The 21,900-nt window shown below is 45.8% G+C and overlaps 1 protein-coding gene and 1 long non-coding RNA gene across 3 annotated transcripts in view; one reads left to right on the forward strand and one right to left on the reverse strand.

Moving 5' to 3' along the window:
- LOC116942767 (protein diaphanous homolog 1-like) overlaps positions 1-6,801 on the forward strand; it is a 123,752-nt gene extending 116,951 nt beyond the window's left edge. For both annotated transcript variants that reach the window (XM_032955025.2, XM_032955026.2), the window contains one exon: positions 6,313-6,801. In XM_032955025.2, coding sequence (XP_032810916.2) covers positions 6,313-6,569 — 257 coding nt within the window. In that variant the 3' untranslated portion in view covers positions 6,570-6,801. The remainder of the gene's footprint in view (positions 1-6,312) is intronic.
- Positions 6,802-11,129: 4,328 nt separating this feature from the next.
- On the reverse strand, positions 11,130-15,970 carry LOC142924730 (uncharacterized). The gene is made up of 2 exons (XR_012941802.1): positions 13,575-15,970; positions 11,130-11,554 (listed from the first exon to the last, which is right to left on the reverse strand). It is a non-coding gene; the product is annotated as an uncharacterized LOC142924730 (long non-coding RNA).
- Positions 15,971-21,900: the final 5,930 nt, after the last annotated feature.

A 21,900-nucleotide genomic window follows, 5' to 3' on the forward strand; every position in this document is an offset into this window, starting at 1 on the left:
TAGCCTGCTGCACTATGAACCCCGGCGACCAGAGTTCAATTTCCGGCCATGGCTAATTTCAGTGGCGCATGATATCAGGTCCGCTCCTGCCCGCAACCCCAATTCACCAACTCGCACTGATCACCGGCGTCGTGAAATATGTTCACAGAACCCATATAACCATCACAGTGTTTGGAGGCCTCTATCCCGTTTGTGGATTGAGGATAGCTGGAATTTGTTTTTTTTACATATTTTTTTGTCTCTGATAGATATATATCTATGCTGTCTGTGTTCATAATTGTTACTGATGGGTAGTTCCATGATTTCAGATTTACATTCCACATACTTTACAAATGTGGGGAATAATCCGTATGAACCTAATGTTTTTATTAGTTTTTTCTATTCGAGTATGTGAACCAATTAGAACTGTACTTCACCTAAACACACAATTTGTACACTTTTATTCTAAAGGGAGAATTCTCAAAGTAACACCGTGTCTTACGTGCTCGGATTAACATCCGTGCTGGGAAAGGCAATGGTACATTTAGCGACTACCATTGGATTACTCAAATAAAGCGGACTGTTTTTATTAACTGTAGTTAAATACCTTCAAAACAATATCCCGAATGTATTGAGGATGATTTAGACATTTTAGTCTTTGAGGTCACCTAATTTATAGCACTGCCCTGATTATATATGTCATTATTTTATTCTTTAATGTATGGATTTTCAGCGTACTGCTTTGTTGGTAGGGTGCCTTATTTTGCCTTCGGGGAGAGATCTTGGGCATTGTGGCAAGGTGATGAGAGTCTATGGAGAGAATAATAACCTCCGTTACTTATCTCATATAAGAAGTGATTAAACTTCTCAAAAAACAGATTAAAACTATTGAGGATTATAAAATGGAGAAGTCATTGATGTTTACTCATTGTGCAGTATCATTGATTCTATAACAGCGTGGTGCAAATTTAATAATGTGAAAAACGTGAAACTGCATGAAATGCCATATACACTTATACGGAAAGTAATTTTTTTCTAGTTGATTAAAAAGCAGCATACATATTTTGATTTAAAGCTTTCGTGATTGCAGGGATTCATATTCTTGGTTCTTTCGGTAAAGTCACGTAGAAGGGAAACAATAAAATAATAAAAAAAAAATTCTTTTTTTTTCTTATTTTATTGTTTTCCATCTACGTGACTTTAGCATATATATATTGTTCATACTCCACCTAATGTTATTCTCACATGACTTGTAAAGTTGTGGATTCATACAATTAATCTTCATAAACATGCGTGAATGTTAATTTTATTTTGCAAAGTCATGGGGTATGTTACCAGCTGGTAATCCAGCAGACAATCCGAAGTACAACTGCAACATTTACTTACGCATATAACAATCAGGCTGGCGCATGACATTTTGCCATTGAATTAACTTATTTTGGATCTCTTAAGTTTTCAACATGGCCACTGAACCTTAAAAAAATAATAAGCCACACATTGTTCTCATTAATATGTATGATACCACACAAGGAATGATGAATATTAATGACCATGCGACATCACTGACTCATGCTCCGCCCCCTTAGGCATGGGTGTTCATGAATATTAATGAGGTCAAGGGCGGAGTTTATCCCCCCCCCCCCAAATCCCCCTCCCTACCCCCCACGTCTGTTTCTACATACAAGGGAATAGGGGTGCAAGTTGAATGAGCATGCAACATTCATTCTCTATGCTACGCTCTGTGATATCCCTTTGTAGCACTTCTGCACGTGAATAGGTGGGCAAAAAAATGTTTTTAAAAAACTTAAAATGTTATACGTTAAAAAAAAAATTCACAGCTGAGACGTGCCCACATTTTTTTGTCAACATTAGCATGCAAGGCCTATCTTCGGTCCCTGAATCTATTGAGGTGCACAGAAATAAAGGGCTGCTGTAACCACACTTTGGAAGTTATGGGTTTCCTCCTCATTAATGTTTCCCAATGGTTATTGGTTAGATCACAGATAGAGTCCACAGAGTTTCCCTCCCCCACCCCCATGCCACCAGATAAAGGGGAGTTATACTGTGCGACAATAATATTAAATCTGGCTAACTTCTAGCTCGTGACACAGTAATGAGCTTAATTTTTGCATGAAACTGTGTTTAAACTAAAACTAAACTTTTTATTTTACAAGTGAAGGCCCAACTGAGCTATATAGCTCTTTTGCCAGAAGTGACGTGGCCCCAAATGATAGCTCAACGAATTGGCTTATCGCGTGGAAATCCATAGCAGCAAAATACTCTAAACGCATGTCGATTATACATATAACATTTGATCTACATAACGACACGTTGCTGATATTAACTATGTTTCCCTATTTGTATTTTTAAATTATATCTTAAAGCTATTTTATATTCGATATTTATTTAATTTTATATACTTCAGCCCCTTAGTGTTAGACTTTTAACCCTTATTATAGTAAGACTTGTTTAAAACTTATTTAAGATTTTAGATTCCTATATGTTGAATGTATGCACCATCCTGCCAAAGTAAATTCCGTGTCGGTGTGAACTTACATGGCGAATAAAACCCTTTCTGATTCTGATTCTGAAAACTGGAGGACTCGGGAGAAAAATCAACACAATCACAGAGAAAACATGCAAACTCCAAATATACAGCAGTGGCTGTGCCCCTACAGAGAAATATACATACGGTATACACACCTTTGATGGAATATAGTGGTTATCTTTCCGTGGGGGAAACGAAAATCTTGGAATGCACCAGCCAATCTTGCCATACTATGCCTCGAACCAGTATAAAATAAAATTTAATATATGAGCCCGAACTGATACGGTTGTAAAAAAAAATCAAATGGTTGTATATATTTATATAAATGTGTTTTTATTTATATATGTGTGTGTATTTGTGCTAATATATATGAACAGTTCTTGCCATTGCAAAAAAGGGCCTTGCATCAGCATACCTCGACTTGTTTTATAGTATGGTTGTGTTTAAGAAATAAAATAATAAATGGCCTGTGAGTTTTGATGTTCAGGCTAAAGGGGGCTGGGTAAAGCTTTGGTTCATCTGCTGGCGCTAAGATGAAGCTCATCCTAAAGCCACATGAAATGATTCTCATTACGGATTAACATTTTGGTGAGCCCAATCGTGGTTGTATGATATGCTGTCAGTAGAACGCCTGTGTTTACCTGCTGATGATATTCATGTCCGCCATTGTACGTTTCTGCTTAGTAAAACATAAAATATCATGCATTGCTTCGGGAATAAGTTTATTATAAAAGCTCTAGTTACACGCTGGGGGAGTGGTTGCGTAGTACTGTATATAGTGTACTTGGCCACGCACCCAGATACCTGAGTACGATTCTCAGTCACGACCAACAGTGGCGCGTCGTATCTGCACCTGCTCCGGTCTCACCAAATTGCCCTTCTCGTCATTTCTCCTCCTTATTGTGTGTGGCAATTCAAAAGCAATGCTTGATCACGTTTCTACGGTGTGGTGAGGTCGCCAGTCGATGACTTGCAGCACGTGACCGGCATGATGAATCGTGGTGAAACCTCCACAGCGGACACAGTGTGTTGAGGCCTTCATCCAGCAGTGTCATTGACAACGGGATTGTCGCGTATTATATTATTGCTGCGTCTGTTGAACTTTTTGGCACCGCATAGGTGTGTAGTTTGCTGCTACGCTTACCTTTAAATGTTCAGCAAACGACCAAAGAAACCACTACAAGGATAACTGCGAACACACATCACAGGCGCGCCACTTAATTACCAAGATATTCACCCAAATTTCAAATAGCACTGCAGTGTCTGCTTCAAGCGACATTTAAAAGCCAAAGGGACTAAACAAAAACAATAACGATGCTGTTAAATCAGTTTTAATACTTTAGGATGGATAGCCGCTATATCAATGTTTATTTTGTGGCGAAGGTGATTGGTGAGGTTGTGCGTTTTTGCGGGTCGCGGGGGGGGGGAGTTGGTGATTACTTGGCGGCAGAAAGGCAGGTCGCACATTTTCATAGCATGCTGCTTATTGAGCAGCAGCAGCAGGTGAGGGATATCGTACCAAGCAGAGCACTCACTCGGATTAAGCTTCACATTGAGTTACAGAACTACCCCCACCAACACCTGATCAATTGATTCTGTTTACTCTGGGTCTCAAGAGTGTGCCTTCCAACCAGACCAGCTGCAATTTCCACAATTCATCTCTTTCAGGCTGCTATCAGACCTGAGCGTGACTAAAGTGAGTGCAAGCAACAATTTTCTGACACTGTTTTCTGCGAGCTCATGAGTGACTGCACATGATCATCACATTTTTTTTTTGCCACAAACGACAATATTTTTTTTCCAGACCGACATTAATGATATGAATTTGGTTATGCTATAATAGTGCGAGCAAATAGTAATAAAAATACAATCAATTCTGTGCAATATGAGTAGTGTTTTTTTTTCTTCCCCCACACCCCCAATTATTATTAGGACATTTTCAAAGACAATCTTAAAATGGCAGCATTTTTGTTTCGTCAAATTTCCGTGGCTTATTATGGGTTTTTTTTTCCATTTCTCTAAGCATTTGTTCTCTCTTGGATTCTCGTGAAATCTCTCTAACCGTTCTTTGAACATTTCCCTTTATAACTCAATGTCAGTGGGAGCAACAAGAATAAAAAAAAGTTGGCAAATTTATAAGGACCCTACTTGATTGCATAACGGAAATGGGATGTTAATTACCCCAAGCCCGATAATGGGGTGGGAGAATTGTGGTTTGAGGTAATGCCATAATAACTGCTTCTGCCTCCTCAGCTACGCGGCTGTCCTGATAAACTCTCCGTTGCTTCCTTTGTGTTATGCTTCCATATCCCCATGGGGAATTGAATAACTGCAAGCATTAGGCCCTGCCACCGGGGAAAAAAAAGCTAGGATCTATCTGAACAATTAAAGCCATCCCATCAAGGAATCCAGAGCTTTACGTGGACTGAAGTGGAATTAGTAATTTGCAGCGTGCTTCACCTGGGACAGATGCATTAGTGAGCCTCCCTTCCTCTCCCAAAATTCACAGGCAATTGTCATTACAGAAGGTTATATAACTCCGTGTTCCTACAACAGAGCACAAATGACAATACGAATGAAAACCCTTTAATAATGCCCTTTTATTTACATAATATTTATACCTAATTGTGTATACGTAATGGTAGCCCTTACACAGGTATGAAAAGTTTTTTATTGTCTAAGGGTTTAAAAAATAAAAGCAATTACAGGTGTTCACGTGGGGAGTCCGCTAACTGATTGGCTCGCTCTTCAAATTTGAGTTGGCAGAGGCCTACGGAAGGCTGGCAGTGTACATTATAGTTTGTTCGCAGTGTCATAAAAACCTTTTTAAATAATCCACAGCACATACCTCAACTGCTCTGTAATGCAGTTTGGCTGCAGCTCGCGTTATAAATGCGGGTGTGTTATATTGCTCCTCCTAGGTTTGCATTACAGTTTATTTGGCCACAAATGCAGTGGCATGCAAAAAAACGCTGTTGTGGATTTGCAGCCACCCAGATTTTAATGAAGTAATCAGACAAAACTTATCTCAAGAGCAGCATAATTTTAGATAATTAACAGCTGGTTGTCTTGTTTAAACACAATTTTCCAAAATGTGTTAACTTTAGGGCCAGGCCCACATGCTCGGTGAATATTCATGAGCATTTGGGTTATAAGCTACTCATACTTTTGATGCTAATCATCATTAGGGAAATTTTAGAGAAAGTTAATTCCACCGCCATCAACCCCCGCCCCACAAAACTTTAATCAAATGTCACGTGTCATAATATCGGTGGGATGCTGCCGTGGTACGTTAAGCGTTTCGGTTAGCGAAGTGGACAATCCAAAGTTGGCCAGTTCCATTCGATACTCCCAGCAGTCAAAACAATCGGGGCAAGCAGACATTGATACCTTTCCACTCATACTAAGAGGAGCGGTGGCGCAGTGGCTGGCGAGATTGCGATAGGAACCCGGTGACCTGAGTTTGATTCCCGACCATGCCCTTCCCCCCCCCCACCCCCCACCTTTGTCTTAACAGCAGTATGAATGGGTTCGACCATAGTTGATCTGCAAACCTCTTCCAACACGTCTGGCCAGTATGGACTTATTTGGCCACTTACCCTCTAGAGGTGTTCTCTTTTCTCTAGAGATTCCTCTCCTGGAGGCCTTAATGCCAGCAGCGTCGTGACATAAAATATTGCCGGGCTGCGCATTTAATTTGAAATTATTTCTGTTGGTAGTGCTTTGGAGTTTGTGTATTATTATTATTATTTTTATCGTCACATTCCACATTTCGTTTCTTGCAGCAGAGGCACGGCGCCCGGCCGGAGAGGAACGCTCGCGCTCGCGAGGCCGCGCCGATGTGCCGTCGCGTACCCGCATGTCGCGTGACCTGGAGATGGCCCTGCTGGATGGGGACAGAAGAGCTCCTGCCACCACCGTGAGGGAGAAGACCAAGGCCGTGGAGGGAGACACCCCTCCCGAAGTAGAGAAGGACTCGAAAACAACGGACGTGGAAATGGAGGAGGAGGAGGAACTCGCAGTGACTGTAACTGAAGAGTGATGCTTTGTGGATTAGATAGATAATTAAGCTGTGTATGCATGAAAAGAAAAGCATAGGATGTTTTTAATCGTCATTTTATATTCCGATTGGCACGACGGAGGTTGTCATTATTGTCCAACCCTGCCTTATGTATTTGTGCCCTTTGAATTAATAATGCCGACTTATGAAATGTAAAAGAGCATAGTTTTGCAAACCTGTCACAGTCAGAAAATAAATAAGGAATCTAGCCATGTTGAAGAGACTTGGATGTTTTATCTTCAGGGATATGAGAAGCTTTGTTTATAAATAGAATGATGTGTTGCTTGGGTACAAATGCTTTCACAGTTTTGTGGAAAATATTTTTTTGCATTCCACACTTTTGAAACATCCTGGGGTTTTTTATTTGAATAAAAAGCATGATCTTAAACTAACTTTCGAATTTAAAGAAAAACAAAATACTAGCAACTGCGTTTTTTTCTCTCCATTATTTAGCATGAATTATTAACACTCGGCGAATGTTTGGCAAGTGTTAATTTATTCCGGCTGAGCCACATGCCGTTATCTTGCATGGATGGACATGTGCACTTTTGCTAAAGGGAATAATTTGCATATCACGCATTGTTATTTTTTTTGCAAACTTGCTGCACAAGTAATTTGGTTTTCCCTGAATTTGTTGTACATATGCGGTTTTTGAATGTATGCATATGGTCAAATTCACAAACTTGGTTATGTTCACAAAACGAGAACCCATCATAATGAGCTCTTTTGGAAGCTTATTGATAAGCATTTATACTGTAGCTCGATACTTTCATTCGCAATTTTGGGTTGTATATTTAAATGGGGATACAACCCACGTATTTTTTTATTTAATTGTCACGGGAAAATGCATCTATTAATAGGAAGCCTGCTGTTGTACATGTACACCCCTTTGGTAATGTGCTACGACACCGCGACACTGCTGGTAGACGGCCACCCTTTATTTGACCATACTTCACGCCGGTCAGTGGATAGGTGAAAATGGGGAGCATAGATGTATAGTGCAACCTGGCATACACAGTGGTCATCTATACAAACAATATCCAGGCTCAAAGCTGCTTAGCTTCCGAGATCCCGTGAGATTGAGGAGGCGATTTGGCCCGTCGGCACAGTTTGCTATCGTTAGGGGGTTTTTGAATTCCCTCTGCACTGGGCTCTTTAACATCTAATGGCTCCAGCCGTGTGCCCCGCTCATTGTGATGTGGCCAGAGAGCGGGGTTTTCACCTCGTGAATGGACATGAATGGACTCCAGCTTGGCTGCGGTTCAGCGTTAAGTCTTCGCAAATGCCTCACTGTGCAGCTGCTCGGTGCTGTCCAGGCGTGCAAATACGTCGGGAAGCACCGAAAGTCTGCTTGGATGCTTCCCCCCCCCCAACCCCCGTAACATGCAAGCGGTGGCAATGAATTAACGTGGGGGGTGGGGGCCCCGGCGGTAGGATTGCTTGTCGCTCGTTTAAGAGGTTCACGGCTCGAATACAGTGGCCACCCTGATTAATACAGTGATGCACGTCTGCTTTGCAGTAGACGCCAAATGTCCCTTGAAGTCATTCGCAAGCATTGAGCCGTTGTGGGATGGCGTTGTGGTGCAAATTTTAAAGAAAGACGACAAAAACACCCCTTGGCAGGACCCTCCTGAGAAATGACCCTTGGACTCGGTGAGGCTTTTATGGGTAAACGTAAAATAATTGCGCCACTGCAGTGATCTCCCTCGAGGGTATTATGGTAGTGCTCCTTATACAGTGAGGGGAAAAAAAGTATTTGATCCCCTGCTGATTTTGTACGTTTGCCCACTGACAAAGAAATGATCAGTCTATAATTTTAATGGTAGGTTTATTTTAACAGTGAGAGACAGAATAACAACAACAAAATCCAGAAAAACGCATGTCAAAAATGTTATAAATTGATTTGCATTTTAATGAGGGAAATAAGTATTTGACCCCTCTGCAAAACATGACTTCGTACTTGGTGGCAAAACCATTGTTGCAATCACAGAGGTCAAACGTTTCTTGTAGTTGGCCACCAGGTTTGCACACATCTCAGGAGGCATTTTGTCCCACTCCTCTTTGCAGATCTTCTCCAAGTCATTAAGGTTTCGAGGCTGACGTTTGGCAACTCGAACCTTCAGCTCCCTGAACACAGATTAAGGTCTGGAGACTGGCTAGGCCACTCCAGGACCTTAATGTGCTTTTTCTTGAGCCACTCCTTTGGTGCCTTGGCCGTGTGTTTTGGGTCATTGTCATGCTGGAATACCCATCCACGACCCATTTTCAATGCCCTGACTGAGGGAAGGCGGTTCTCAACCAAGATTTGACGGTACATGGCCCCGTCCATCGTCCCTTTGATGCGGTGAAGTTGTCCTGTCCCCTTAGCAGAAAAACACTCCCAAAGCATAATGTTTCCACCTCCATGTTTGACGGTGGGGATGGTGTTCTTGGGGTCATAGGCAGCATTCCTCCTCCAAACACGGCGAGTTGAGTTGATGCCAAATAGCTCCATTTTGGTCTCATCTGACCACAACACTTTCACCCAGTTGTCCCCTGAATCATTCAAATGTTCATTGGCAAACTTCAGACGGGCATGTATGTGTGCTTTCTTGAGCGGGCGCTGCAGGATTTAAGTCCTTCACGGCGTAGTGTGTTACCAATTGTTTTCTTGGTGACTATGGTCCCAGCTGCCTTGAGATCATTGACAAGGTCCTCCCGTGTAGTTCTGGGCTGATTCCTCACCGTTCTCATGATCATTGCAACTCCACGAGGTGAGATCTTGCATGGAGCCCCAGGCCGAGGGATATTGACAGTTATTTTGTGTTTCTTCCATTTGCGAATAATCGCACCAACTGTTGTCACCTTCTCACCAAGCTGCTTGGCAATGGTCTTGTAGCCCATTCTAGCCTTGTGTAGGCCTACAATCTTGTCCCTGACATCCTTGGAGAGTTCTTTGGTCTTGGCCATGGTGGAGAGTTTGGAATCTGATTGATTGATTGTTTCTGTGGACAGGTGTCTTTTATACAGGTAACAAGCTGAGATTAGGAGCACTCCCTTTACGAGTGTGCTCCTCCTAATCTCAGCTGGTTACCTGTATAAAAGACACCTGGGAGCCAGAAATCTTTCTGATTGAGAGGGGGTCAAATACTTATTTCCCTCATTAAAATGCAAATCAATTTATAACATTTTGACATGCGTTTTTCTGGATTTTTTTGTTATTCTGTCTCTCACTGTTCAAATAAACATACCATTAAAATTATAGACTGATCATTTCTTTGCCAGTGGGCAAACGTACAAAATCAGCAGGGGATCAAATACTTTCTTCCCTCACTGTAAGATGTGTTATCACTGTATGTTCTTCCATATCTCACGAGCAAAGAGACAATCGTGTGTTGAACGGCTCAAAAACGCATACACCCTTGGCAAAATTACTGTTATAACTTTCTTGGGTTACATCTTCAGCAATGCGCTTGGCGTGGTTATTGGTTCGAGACCAGTGGCCACCCTGGTTAATAATACCGCAGGTGTTATAAATCATAAAATACATGTCTGCTTCACAGCAGACGTTACGGATCCTCGTACGTTATATCGAAAAAGAATAGGCCCATATGTAGCGGTGTCGTCCAAATTTGATTACTTACTCAAAGATGTACGTACGTAATTGGATAATCTATGGCAGCCTTGTCCCCTACTGGTAGACTAATGCCCATGCTTTGGCCTGTGCTGCTTACACCTTGTGCTGCAGAGGGGCATCTTGCCACTGGGAGTTGTCCCCTTGGGCTAGACCGCAGCAGTGCATTAGAATGGTTGAGACGAAATGCGATACAAAAGTGTATTGGACATGAACCTGATGGCAGTACCCCGGGGTACCATAGCTACCCCGGCTCTCACACAATGTCCGTGATGCAGTCATTTTTAGTCTGTTGATGGCCAGCGATTCGGCAATCGACTCATCTCGACGAGCTGTACTCACGATGCACCGCCACGGTGCGCACGAGCGTTCAGGGTTTCAGCGCAATCGTCCTCGCTGAGTTTCAACATCGCGGAGTGTAGCACCGATTTTGGATTGATTCGTACCCCAGTCACGTAGTTAAGTACACCCCTGGAAAAAATAGTGTCCCAGAAATAAAATATCACTATGGAACACGACTTTTGTTCCTGGGTAGCGAGTGTTATTTTCTTATTACTTTTGCCTCAAAAGTGTAGAAAATGGTTATTATTATTCTCCACAAACTTTGCTTTTGTGACCAGGACTTTAGTGAAGGAATGACACAAATGCACACCACGTTTTCTCATTGAAAATATGTACATTTCAAAATATCACTGTCCTGGTCACAAAAGCAAAGTTTGTGGGGAATAATAGCCATTTTCTGTACTTTTGAGGCATAAGCAATTGGGAAATAACACTACCCAGGAACAAAAAAAATCCTTCTGCCATTTAGTTTTATTTAGAACCCCGGGGAACCACCATAAGGATCATATAATTGAAGACTTGGGTGTAAGTGCATCAGATTCAGTGCCAAATGGAGACGTTAAAAAACAAAGGCAAAATGTGGATAATTATAGACTTAGACATGGTACAATACTCTTCACAAGTTGTTTATGTATAGTACTGATGTCAGTGAATACTTGGTTCCTTTGCTTGGTTGTCAAGCTATATATTTGCAGCCTTGTAAAAGTAACATGATATATTGGGAGATAGGGTAGGTGAAAATATCGCACGTGTTTTTTTTGTTAGAAATACATTTGAAAATGAATTTCTTTAGAACTGCTTGTTTAGTTTGTCCTTCCCCCGCACCTCCGATTAGCATGGTTCGCAACGTACGACGCAAAAGAAGTTCAACGTACGTAAAACGATCTATTTTGTTTCCTTGATTCCTTAATACTTGATAAAGCCTTTGAAAGTAAGTCGACCTTCCTGCCCTGTCTTCGTGCTGCCACCTCAAGCGACGTCACACCTTGGAGGTTACACAGTGAGAAGGACACTGCAACACATAGGTCACATAACACACTTAATGTTCAAAATTTACCGTGCAGGCAACCGGAATATTTGTTGGGTTTTAATTTTTTTTTTAATATGTATGGTTCATGTTTAATGTCCCAAATGGCTCTGGGCTTGGCATATGGTGTGTGCTTCACTGCATTTGGTTAACAATCGTGCACCAAGCTGCCAGCTACCCAAGGTGAAGGAGCCATTGTCTTCAGAATGTAATCCGATTGAGTGGAGGACACGCACGCCATGAATGTGATAAACATGTTTCATGCAATAATAGGAAAATTGAATTATATGAAAGTGAGCTTCGTGGACATTTGTAATGCGCATTCCGTCTTTTGTGTTATTAAAATTCTGTCTGAGCTCAATGCCAGGATAAGGCACCGTAAATGATACAACATTTAACAGAAAAACAAATATTCAATACCGCATCACTTCAAAAATATAAATTGCACATTAACATGATATTGCAAGTTCAAATTGTTCAGATTTATCAATTTTTCGCCTATGGTTCGTGCACATAGCTCCTTTATAGAATTTAACTGTGTTTCAGTCCCGTTCAATCATTGCGACATTCCATAACTGCTAACAGATGCCGCAAGCAGAAATCCCTCGGGATTCATGATTACCATCGAATGGCACCATCACATCTGGGCAAACTACCACGACTCGTGTTTTCCAAACTAGGCGTACAAATGCAAGCTTCATAGAAAAGATTGTTTTATTTGAAGTGGCACTAATTTAGCTGGCAGAGCCGTTGAGGTACGAGACACTGCATGGACTGTTGTACGCACACCCTGTCACTTCACTCGGGCCTTCGGCCCCGCGGGCACTCATTGAATCCCGACTGTCAGCGCCTGTCTATTACTTCCTCTGTAGAAGGCCACACGTGTCTCGCTGGCAGATGTGTACGTGTTTAGCTTGAGATGAGGAGGAGTGATGAAAACCAGGGGGAAAGAGCGTGTCCACTACATTGGCCGTGCAGCACGCCTCTTTGCTGTCAAAATACACTGGTACCGTGCGTACACAGTCTGTAAAAAAAACATTTGTGTCCATTGCACACTTAATGACTCGAGGTTGCGTATGAATTATTGAAACGTGTGTGGACTCAAGGTGACTTAATTATTTTCCATCAGAGATGTGCGCATTCGCACGGAGCGGTCACATTAAAGCGGACGCGTCATATGTTCAAAGAGTGACCTACCAAAGCCACGGCATGTCATTGGCTGCCGGAGACGTTTGGGGTTATTTTTCCCGCGAATACTTTTATCGTTCCGAGCGTGTTCGAGCGTGCCAAGTGGGTTGCCTCGTCTGAGATTGGCCAAATTAGTTTAGCACTCGGAGTTTCGTTTAAATTAACGCAGGTGTGGATTCCCTGCTCAGTCGACACGCTCAGCACAGCAGGAACCAGATGAATGAACTTTACTCTGTCCAAAATTTAACCGCTCATTTTCATTCGCACGCCCCCAGGCACTGTGCACTAGCTCCTGAAATAACATTCCCAGCCCGGACATTAACTTTCTTTGGAGAAAACTTTGTTCACTGTTTTGTAGTGCGTTTATTACATTTCATTTATTTTAACTCTTGTTTAAGGTAACTACAGAGTACCATGCGAATGCCTTCCCTTGCTCCGAGCGACAGCTTCATGGAATCAAATTTGAGGGCAGATCATATAAGCAGCACCTAATGATGGCACACTATCGCGTGTGGCATGACGTTTTTTTTTTCAGGTCACGGCTCCCAGTTATTTAGATATTTATTTGTGGCTACAGTGTCCAAATGGCACAGTGTCCAGAATTATCATGAAGTGCATATGCCAATATAGGAGGGGGAATACTTGTAGGTGAAGCAACATTGTATTTATTCACATACACTGTCTAAATTGCGTATGAACATACAAGGAGCACATTTTAACCACTCGCACTCAATAAAATCCACGGCCTTGCACTGGGGGGTGGGGGAGTTGTGGGAGGTGGGAAACGGAAATAAATACGACCTTAAATTAACATTACCTGATAAAACTGTCGTCTTGGAATCAGCCCGTGAGAGTCCACGCGTCAGGGTTTTGGGGGGTAGCATCCTGGGAAAAAACGCGCGCCCTCTTTTTTTTCCTAGCCAACGCACGCAAAGGGAACTGCATTTAATTTTCACGTATAATGAAGCATGCGCATCGAAAATAGATAGAGTTTATCGAGGTCGTGGGGAATTTTTAACCGCGCACGATGGACCCGGGTGATGAGTGATGGTGCGTCGGCACTCTTTTTTTCCCCGGGCTGCGTTTGCCTCTGCTCGGCTCCATTGCCACCAAATTACCCTGCAGCCGAAGAGTTCAGCCACGCTGGAATGACGCGCCGCGTGGCCCCCGTCTAGCCGTCGCTGCTGATAATGATCGGCTATTAGCCAATCCCCGTGTTGTCCACAGTAGAAGTTGGCCTTCGCTGTGAATGAGCGAGATGTTTTCCAAAATTAAAGGAAAACAGGGTGTGTAAAATTTTGATGTAAAGCTTTCGTGACCGCAGGGATTCATATTCTTGGTTCTTTCGGTAAAGTCGCGCAGAAGGGAAACGATAAAATAATAAAAATATAAAACAATAAAAATTCTCACGACGTTTCGACTGCAACACAAGCAATCATCATCAGGTGTGAAAACCACAACAAGGGCTGTCAAATTGTCGGGTTTTTTTTCTTATTTTCAGAGCACGGTGTCTATTCTCTCGCACACGGATTTATAGAATTTTCGGCGCCATTGAAGAAGATTGGTTAGGAATGTATTGTGGGTTTCGTCACAAATGAATTGCGTGAAGTCACAGAGAAAAAAAAGCATTCTGTTCCAGCTGCATTTTCACATGAAAATGCGTCGTGACAGAGGTGGTTAATGGCCCTTTAAATTTTCTGCACCGGCATTTAAATGTAATTGCAATCAATGAGATTTTGAAGCATTTAAACCGTGAAGATCGCTTGCCGTTTGTAGCACTCTTTTCATAGGTATCCATCCGTGATCTAACCGCCTTGAAAGGCGCTTACTGCTGACATGCTATTATTATGATGTTTCTGTTCAATTAAACAAAAGAATTGGAGGGCGTATTTTTAGGTGCTAATGTGGGCATAGCGTTCCATTTCGGAGCCACCCTTTGTTCCAGAATTAAGCCAACAATACAACCACTCGTGTGCGCATGGCCGTCATTAATTGTATATGTAACTTATTTTCCCAGAAGTTTGAAACTGTAAACTCTGAAGGCCATTGTGCTCAATGTTCCACAGAGTGCCCATCTGTCTGCAATAAAAAGGAATATTTGTCATTATGAACAACTGTGCTCTAGGATTGTTTAACATCCTTCATGGCATTGCGAGGTACATTAGGGATTAACTTGGCGGGAAGAAGACCGTTTGGGAATTGCCGGAGAGCCAGGGAATACCGTTGTAAAAGAGTTCATGTCAGCCTTGTATAGTCCCAAACGCCAGGTGGGTTAATAACGGGATGGCATCGCCTTACTGTACATTATATTGTACTAAATTCCTCTGAGAATTGTGAGGTTACGAGATATGGGGGTGGGAAGAGGTGACACTTTTGCCAATGCTGTGATAAAGGTCCCGTTTCTCTTTGAGGCGCCCTCCTCCGTGATGATGTATGGCTGGGCCCCGTTCGGACCCAGTTGACTGATAGGGGCTGCCGTCGACAGAGAGCAATGTGCTGCATTTGTGTGGGACACTGGAGTTTTGGGCTCTCGTGAAAAGTCGTAGCCTCCAACCACATGGCCATGCCCTATACTCAATAGTGATTGTGCCCCGATGGCACTATACGGTGAAGGATGTGCCCTATATGTTGCGTATAGTGGAAATATTGCCTGCGCTACTGGCGAGCTGCTTGCTGTTCTTGATTTGCTGTGGGCGAAGCTGTAAAAGCACTTTTTTTAATTTTGAATGCTCCATGCCGAGTAGTTTTATAAGCCACGCTGGCGAGAATGTTTCCACCCATACTCCCTCTCTTTCCTTCATCGCCTCCTCCCTACCGCTCAACTCCCTAGCGACCCAGCCCATTGTCCTGCCTGCCCGGGCAAGCATCTGTCAGACGCGTCGGGGGATGTGCTCAGCGTGGAGCCTACCGCCGCTGAATAGAGTCCCTTAAAAACAAGAGTTTGATTTAGTATCCCCCCCCACCAACCTCTCACATACACACACACACGCCAGCTCCTCGCTGCAACGATCATCTATCACAGTGCGCCCATATTCCCTCGAGCTAGCTGCCTGGTCGGCAGGCTAAAAAGCACAAACCCCAAGCTAACAACTCAACGGCAGGACCCCGGCATGGTGCATGAAAAGACTCCAATGGAGCGCATTTAAACAGCAAGCACCCACCTCTCCTCCCCTCCCTTTTACTGAAAACTTTTTATCTCCGGCGCTCCATCTAACCCCCCCCCACACACACCCCTCACCCTAACGAGCAGGCGACCTTCAGTTTACACTGTGTCTGGCTGCGAGACAAAATTGTGCTTGGACAAGGCCTTTGACCTGCCACAAACTCCACCACAAAGATGGCTCAGACGTTTTGTCAGCGGCACATTGTCACTTGGGCTTTCCAGGACCGCATTATGCATTCCCTGCGATCGGCTCATTACGCATGCGGCATCGCAAGTCCCCGGCTCTTTGTTTCGGATTCTTGGTTCGAGCACGTGGAATTCCCCCCCCCCCCCCCAAAAAAAAAGATTTTTTTATGTTTTTACTGTTTGCCGTATCGCTTTACATCTCGTTCATGAATAGAATATTTTGGCTCGCGTTTTGAATCGTCTTAAAACGGCGTGTAAAACGCGTTTGATATTCGTATTGTGTTCACGATGCTGCCGCTGTGTAATGGCCATACATAAAGATAGATCGATGCACTCTTAATGGTTCGTATACTGGGACTTGCAATCCAGAGGTTGCCGATTCGATCCGATTTCCCGACGCAGCAGTTGAAATGGGACATTTTCCTGAATCTCTCTCCTTTTCCACCCGGAAATATAAGCAGGCACATCACAGTCGGGTCGGACGGGTGTATAGTGGTGTCCAGTCTGGATATCTCGCCCCCTCTGAGATGTCTGGCAAGCGTGAACGGGTAGGTCAAATGCCCTCGAGATCGGCAGTCTCGAGAGAGCTCCTTCTTGTGGAAGCTCTTCAAGGAATCGCAGGGCTGCAATTTTACATATCGTCGCTTGAACGTCCAATTGCGATGCAACAAGACGAATATTCCAGTGTAGACTTTTACACGTGTGAGGCAAGTGCTGTTAGCGAGCACCTATGAAGGCCACACACCTGAACACACACACACACACTCGGGAAGAGTTTGACCAACAATTAAGAAGCAGATCTTTGTAGGCACGCAAGCCACTGGTCATCTCATAACACCGACTAGCACGGACATATCGATAAGGTCTGCCTGCTATAAGGCTATACCAGGGGTTTAGCAACCAAAACAACAAGAATTCGGTATATATTAAAAAACACCCTCAATATTTCAGGATCCGCAATGCTGGTGGTGAATCCGGGACGGGTGGGTCCTTAATAAATAACGGACACGAAGCAGCCCTGAAAGGAGCCACAAGCGGCTCCTGAGCTGCAGGTTGCCGACTCCACTGGGCTAAACTGTAGCAGGCAACAACACTGAGGTTGTAGCAGGCAACAACACTGAGGTTGTAGCAGGCAACGACACTGAGGTTGTAGCAGGCACAACATCACTGAGGTTGTAGCAGGCAACAACACTTGAGGTTGTAGCAGGCAACATCACTGAGGTTGTAGCAGGCAACATCACTGAAGTGGTAGCAGGCAACAACACTGAGGTTGTAGCAGGCAACAACACTGAGGTTGTAGCAGGCAACATCACTGAAGTTGTAGCAGGCAACATCACTGAAGTGGTAGCAGGCAACAACACTGAGGTTGTAGCAGGCAACAACACTGAGGTTGTAGCAGGCAACATCACTGAGGTTGTAGCAGGCAACAACACTAAGGTTGTAGCAGGCAACATCACTTTAGGTTGTAGCAGGCAACATCACTGAGGTTGTAGCAGGCAACGACACTGAGGTTGTAGCAGGCAACATCACTTTAGGTTGTAGCAGGCAACATCACTGAGGTTGTAGCAGGCAACAACACTGAGGTTGTGGCAGGCAACATCACTGAAGTTGTAGCAGGCAACATCACTGAGGTTGTAGCAGGCAACAACACTGAGGTTGTGGCAGGCAACATCACTGAAGTTGTAGCAGGCAACAACACTGAGGTTGTAGCAGGCAACAACACTGAGGTTGTAGCAGTCAACATCACTGAAGTTGTAGCAGGCAACATCACTGAGGTTGTAGCAGGCAACAACACTTGAGGTTGTAGCAGGCAACATCACTGAAGTTGTAGCAGGCAACAACACTGAGGTTGTAGCAGACAACACCACTGAGGTTGTAGCAGGCAACATCACTGAAGTTGTAGCAGGCAACATCACTGAGGTTGTAGCAGACAACACCACTGAGGTTGTAGCAGTCAACATCACTGAAATATTCTCGTGCCACGGAAGAGGAAAAAAAATCAGGTCGTGTCTGTAATATGAAATGCGTGCACAGAAGTGAAATTGATTTCAGCGTTGATGCAAAGTAGGCTGCGAGGGAGAGGCAGAAAGGAGAGTTGGCGTGCGCGCCACGCCTATATCGAGGCGACGCTCCGCGTTGTGTCCTTCCCGTGGCGTGACCTGCACGCCTGCACCTCATAACGGTGCATTGCATCGGGCCATCCAATCTCCCTGCTCCGCGCAGTCGCTCCTTTCAATGGCCTCATCAATTATCGTAAACTCTCGCTCCGGGGAGAAGGAGCGGCTGGCATCCCAGCGCCGTCACCGCTGCTGTGCGCCGCGCGGCGCCTTTCGTGCATACGTTGCGTGAGTTCGTGCCGTGTACACGTGCCCGAAGTGTATGTATGGTGAACACGTGCCCGAGTGTATGGTGAACACGTGCCCGAGTGTATGGTGTACACGTGCCCCGAGTGTATGGTGAACACGTGCCCGAGTGTATGGTGTACACGTGCCCGAGTGTACACGTGCCCGAGTGTATGGTGAACACGTGCCCCGAGTGTATGGTGTACACGTGCCCGAGTGTATGTATGGTGAACACGTGCCCGAGTGTATGGTGAACACGTGCCCGAGTGTATGGTGAACACGTGCCCGAGTGTACACGTGCCCGAAGTGTATGGTGAACACGTGCCCGAAGTGTATGGTGAACACGTGCCCGAGTGTATGGTGTACACGTGCCCCGAGTGTATGGTGAACACGTGCCCCGAGTGTATGGTGAACACGTGCCCCGAGTGTATGGTGAACACGTGCTCGAAGTGTATGGTGTACACGTGCCCGAGTGTATGGTGAACACGTGCCCGAGTGTATGGTGAACACGTGCTCGAAGTGTATGGTGTACACGTGCCCGAGTGTATGGTGAACACGTGCCAGAGTGTATGGTGAACACGTGCCCGAGTGTATGGTGAACACGTGCCTGAGTATACGGTGTACACGTGCCCGAGTGTATGGTGAACACGTACTCGAAGTGTATGGTGTACACGTGCCCGAGTGTATGGTGAACACGTGCCAGAGTGTATGGTGAACACGTGCCCGAGAGTATGGTGAACACGTACTCGAAGTGTATGGTGTACACGTGCCCGAGTGTATGGTAAACACGTGCTTGAAGTGTATGGTGTACACGTACCCGAGTGTATGGTGAACACGTGCCCGAGTGTACGGTGTACACGTGCCCGAGTGTATGTGAACACGTGCCAGAGTGTATGGTGAACACGTACTCGAAGTGTATGGTGTACACGTGCCCGAGTGTATGGTAAACACGTGCTTGAAGCGTATGGTGTACACGTACCCGAGTGTACGGTGAACACGTGCCCGAGTGTACGGTGTACACGTGCCCGAAGTGTACGGTGTACACGTGCCCGAAGCGTACGGTGAACACGTGCCAGAGTGCATGGTGAACACGTGCCAGAGTGCATGGTGAACACGTGCTTGCATTGGGTGCGTGAGTGTACGTGCGTGCGTGAGTGCATGCGTGCGTTCGGGCATTCCACGTGGTCCACCGCAGAGGGGTTTTGTTGTTGCGTGTTGTTTAGATGTATTGCGAGGGGGGGGAGGGGGGTGACAGTCCCTTGGCTCCACCAAAATGGGGTTTGGTCAGAAGACTTCATGAGCGCCCTTCCGCTCCACGCCCTTGGGTCCTCCAGCACAAGCGATATGGTTATTGGTAAAAATCAGTGGAAGGTGGAGAGGGGTCACCTCCCCCTCGCACACACTCATCTGCCTACAAATGATAAAGGTCCCCCGTGTAGACATAACAGACTGTTGGGGCAAGTGCTGTTCTCGAGCACACGAGATGGTGGGTGGCCAGCACCACGCCCAGCCGTCTTTGTCGTCCTCTTGGTGAAGTTTACAAATTGCACCTGGTACCCATTTGATGATGAGTCTTTCTAGGGGATGCCCACGTTTCGTTGCGCTGATCACGGCTCTTGTGCCTGGCTAGGTGTACCTTCAGGCCACGTGAAGTGTCGAAGGCTCGCTGGCAGGAGGTCACGGTACAGACCCAGGTCTTCTCGGCCATAGTTCAGCCCTGCCTACTCTCTGCTTGCGAAATGTGGAGCCGTCTATGGGAACATCTGCGCCGATTCGAAACATTTAGGCTGGCCTGCCTACGATCCATCATGGGTTTAACCAGACTGGATTGTGTGAGGTCACAGATCCTTGAAAGATCTGGACACGGTCCCATCGGTTAGCTCCTCCGGCAGGCGAGGGTGCGTTGGCTGGGTCATGTAGCCCGCATGCACAAACAGCTTTTGTTTGGCCGGATAGAGGGGGGGGTGGTAAATGAGCACGGCACGGGCTAAAGGAGAGAAGGGCTGACGTGGCTCCGAAGGATGTGGAGCTGAGTGGACTTGGAGATGACTGCTTACCAGGGGTGTCAAAGATCGGCGTCTGCGAAGGAAACGCTTCTGGGCGTTTGGAGGCAGTCGCTCTCCAACAACAGCAGCAGCAGCGAAGGGCTGAGACGAGCGACGCCCACGGACGAGCCGAGCGCCGAGCGGCTAAAACGCACCAAGTTAGCACGGGAGGACGGGACGCACAGGCCGTGCCAGTCGTTTCGGTCAGCCAAACCCCCCACCGGGACACCTCGCGTACGTCGGCAGCGAGACCTTCGTCACTTCACGCGGCCTCGAAGTGCACCTATCCTGGCACAAGCGCCGTGGTGATGTCACCGCCACTTCGCGGCCGAACGGCGGTCGGATGAGTGTGCGAGTTTGATTGCACGCGTGCGTGATTGCGTTGCCTGTGTACGCGCGCGCGGGGAGCGGTAGTGTAGCGCGCTGCGCTACGAACCCGGCGAGCCGTGTTGGGCCTCCCCTAGGTCGACTCGGCCTCAAATGAGTACCTGGTTGCGGTGTGTAAAACATCGGGTGGTGGTGCTGGCCACCCACCCCATCGTGTGTACGTACCGTGCCACGGCCTTCGTAGTTGCTCGCTAACATCACTTGCTCCGACAGTCTGTTGAGGGTATGCGGGGTGTTATTTGTGTACGCGTGCGTGTGTGCGTGTGCACGTACGTGCATGGCCTGGCACAAGCGTCGTGGTGACGTCACCGCCACTTAGTGGCGAATGGTGGTGGTGGTTGTTGTTGTTACATGGTTGTGCGTGCGTGTCCACGTGGAAGCGTTCGTGCTCGAGTGCATCGCGTGCGGTGTACACGTGCGCGTGCCCCCCCCCCTCCCGCCGTGTGTGTGTTGGTGTGTGTTGGTGTGTATGTAGGTGTGTGTATGTGTGTGTATGTAGGTGTGTGTGTAGGTGTGTGTAGGTGTTTTTGTATGTAGGTGTGTGTATGAAGGTGTGGGGAGCGATAGTGTAGCGGTTAGCGCGCTGCGCTATGAACCTGGCGACCCGGGTTCGATTCCCGCTCACGGCCAACACCACCAGTGACGATTATTTTAACCGGTCCCGGGCCTCCCCTAGGTCGACTCAGCCTCAAATGAGTACCTGGTGCGGTGTGTAAACATTGCCACTTGGGAGACAAAGGCGGTCGGGCGTGGTGCTGGCCACCCACCCCCTCGTGTACCGTTCCGGCCTTCATAGGTGCTCGCTAACAGCACTTGCCCCTACAGTCTGTTAAGGCTATATGGGGGGGATCTTTGTTTTGTTTGTTTGTATGTAGGTGTGTGTATTGTCCGCAAATGACATTAACTCCAGTCCGGGCGAGACAAACTTTCCGCCGCTTAATGACGACTGTCGGTGGTAACGAGCGTGGCTAATGGGAAGTTATTTAATAGATTAAATGAAGTTAAAAAGCCATGAAAGTG

The sequence above is a fragment of the Petromyzon marinus genome, chromosome 16 (genome assembly GCF_048934315.1).
Source record: "Petromyzon marinus isolate PM22_M1 ecotype Great Lakes invasive population chromosome 16, UKy_Petmar_22M1.pri1.0, whole genome shotgun sequence".
Taxonomy (NCBI): domain Eukaryota; kingdom Metazoa; phylum Chordata; class Hyperoartia; order Petromyzontiformes; family Petromyzontidae; genus Petromyzon; species Petromyzon marinus.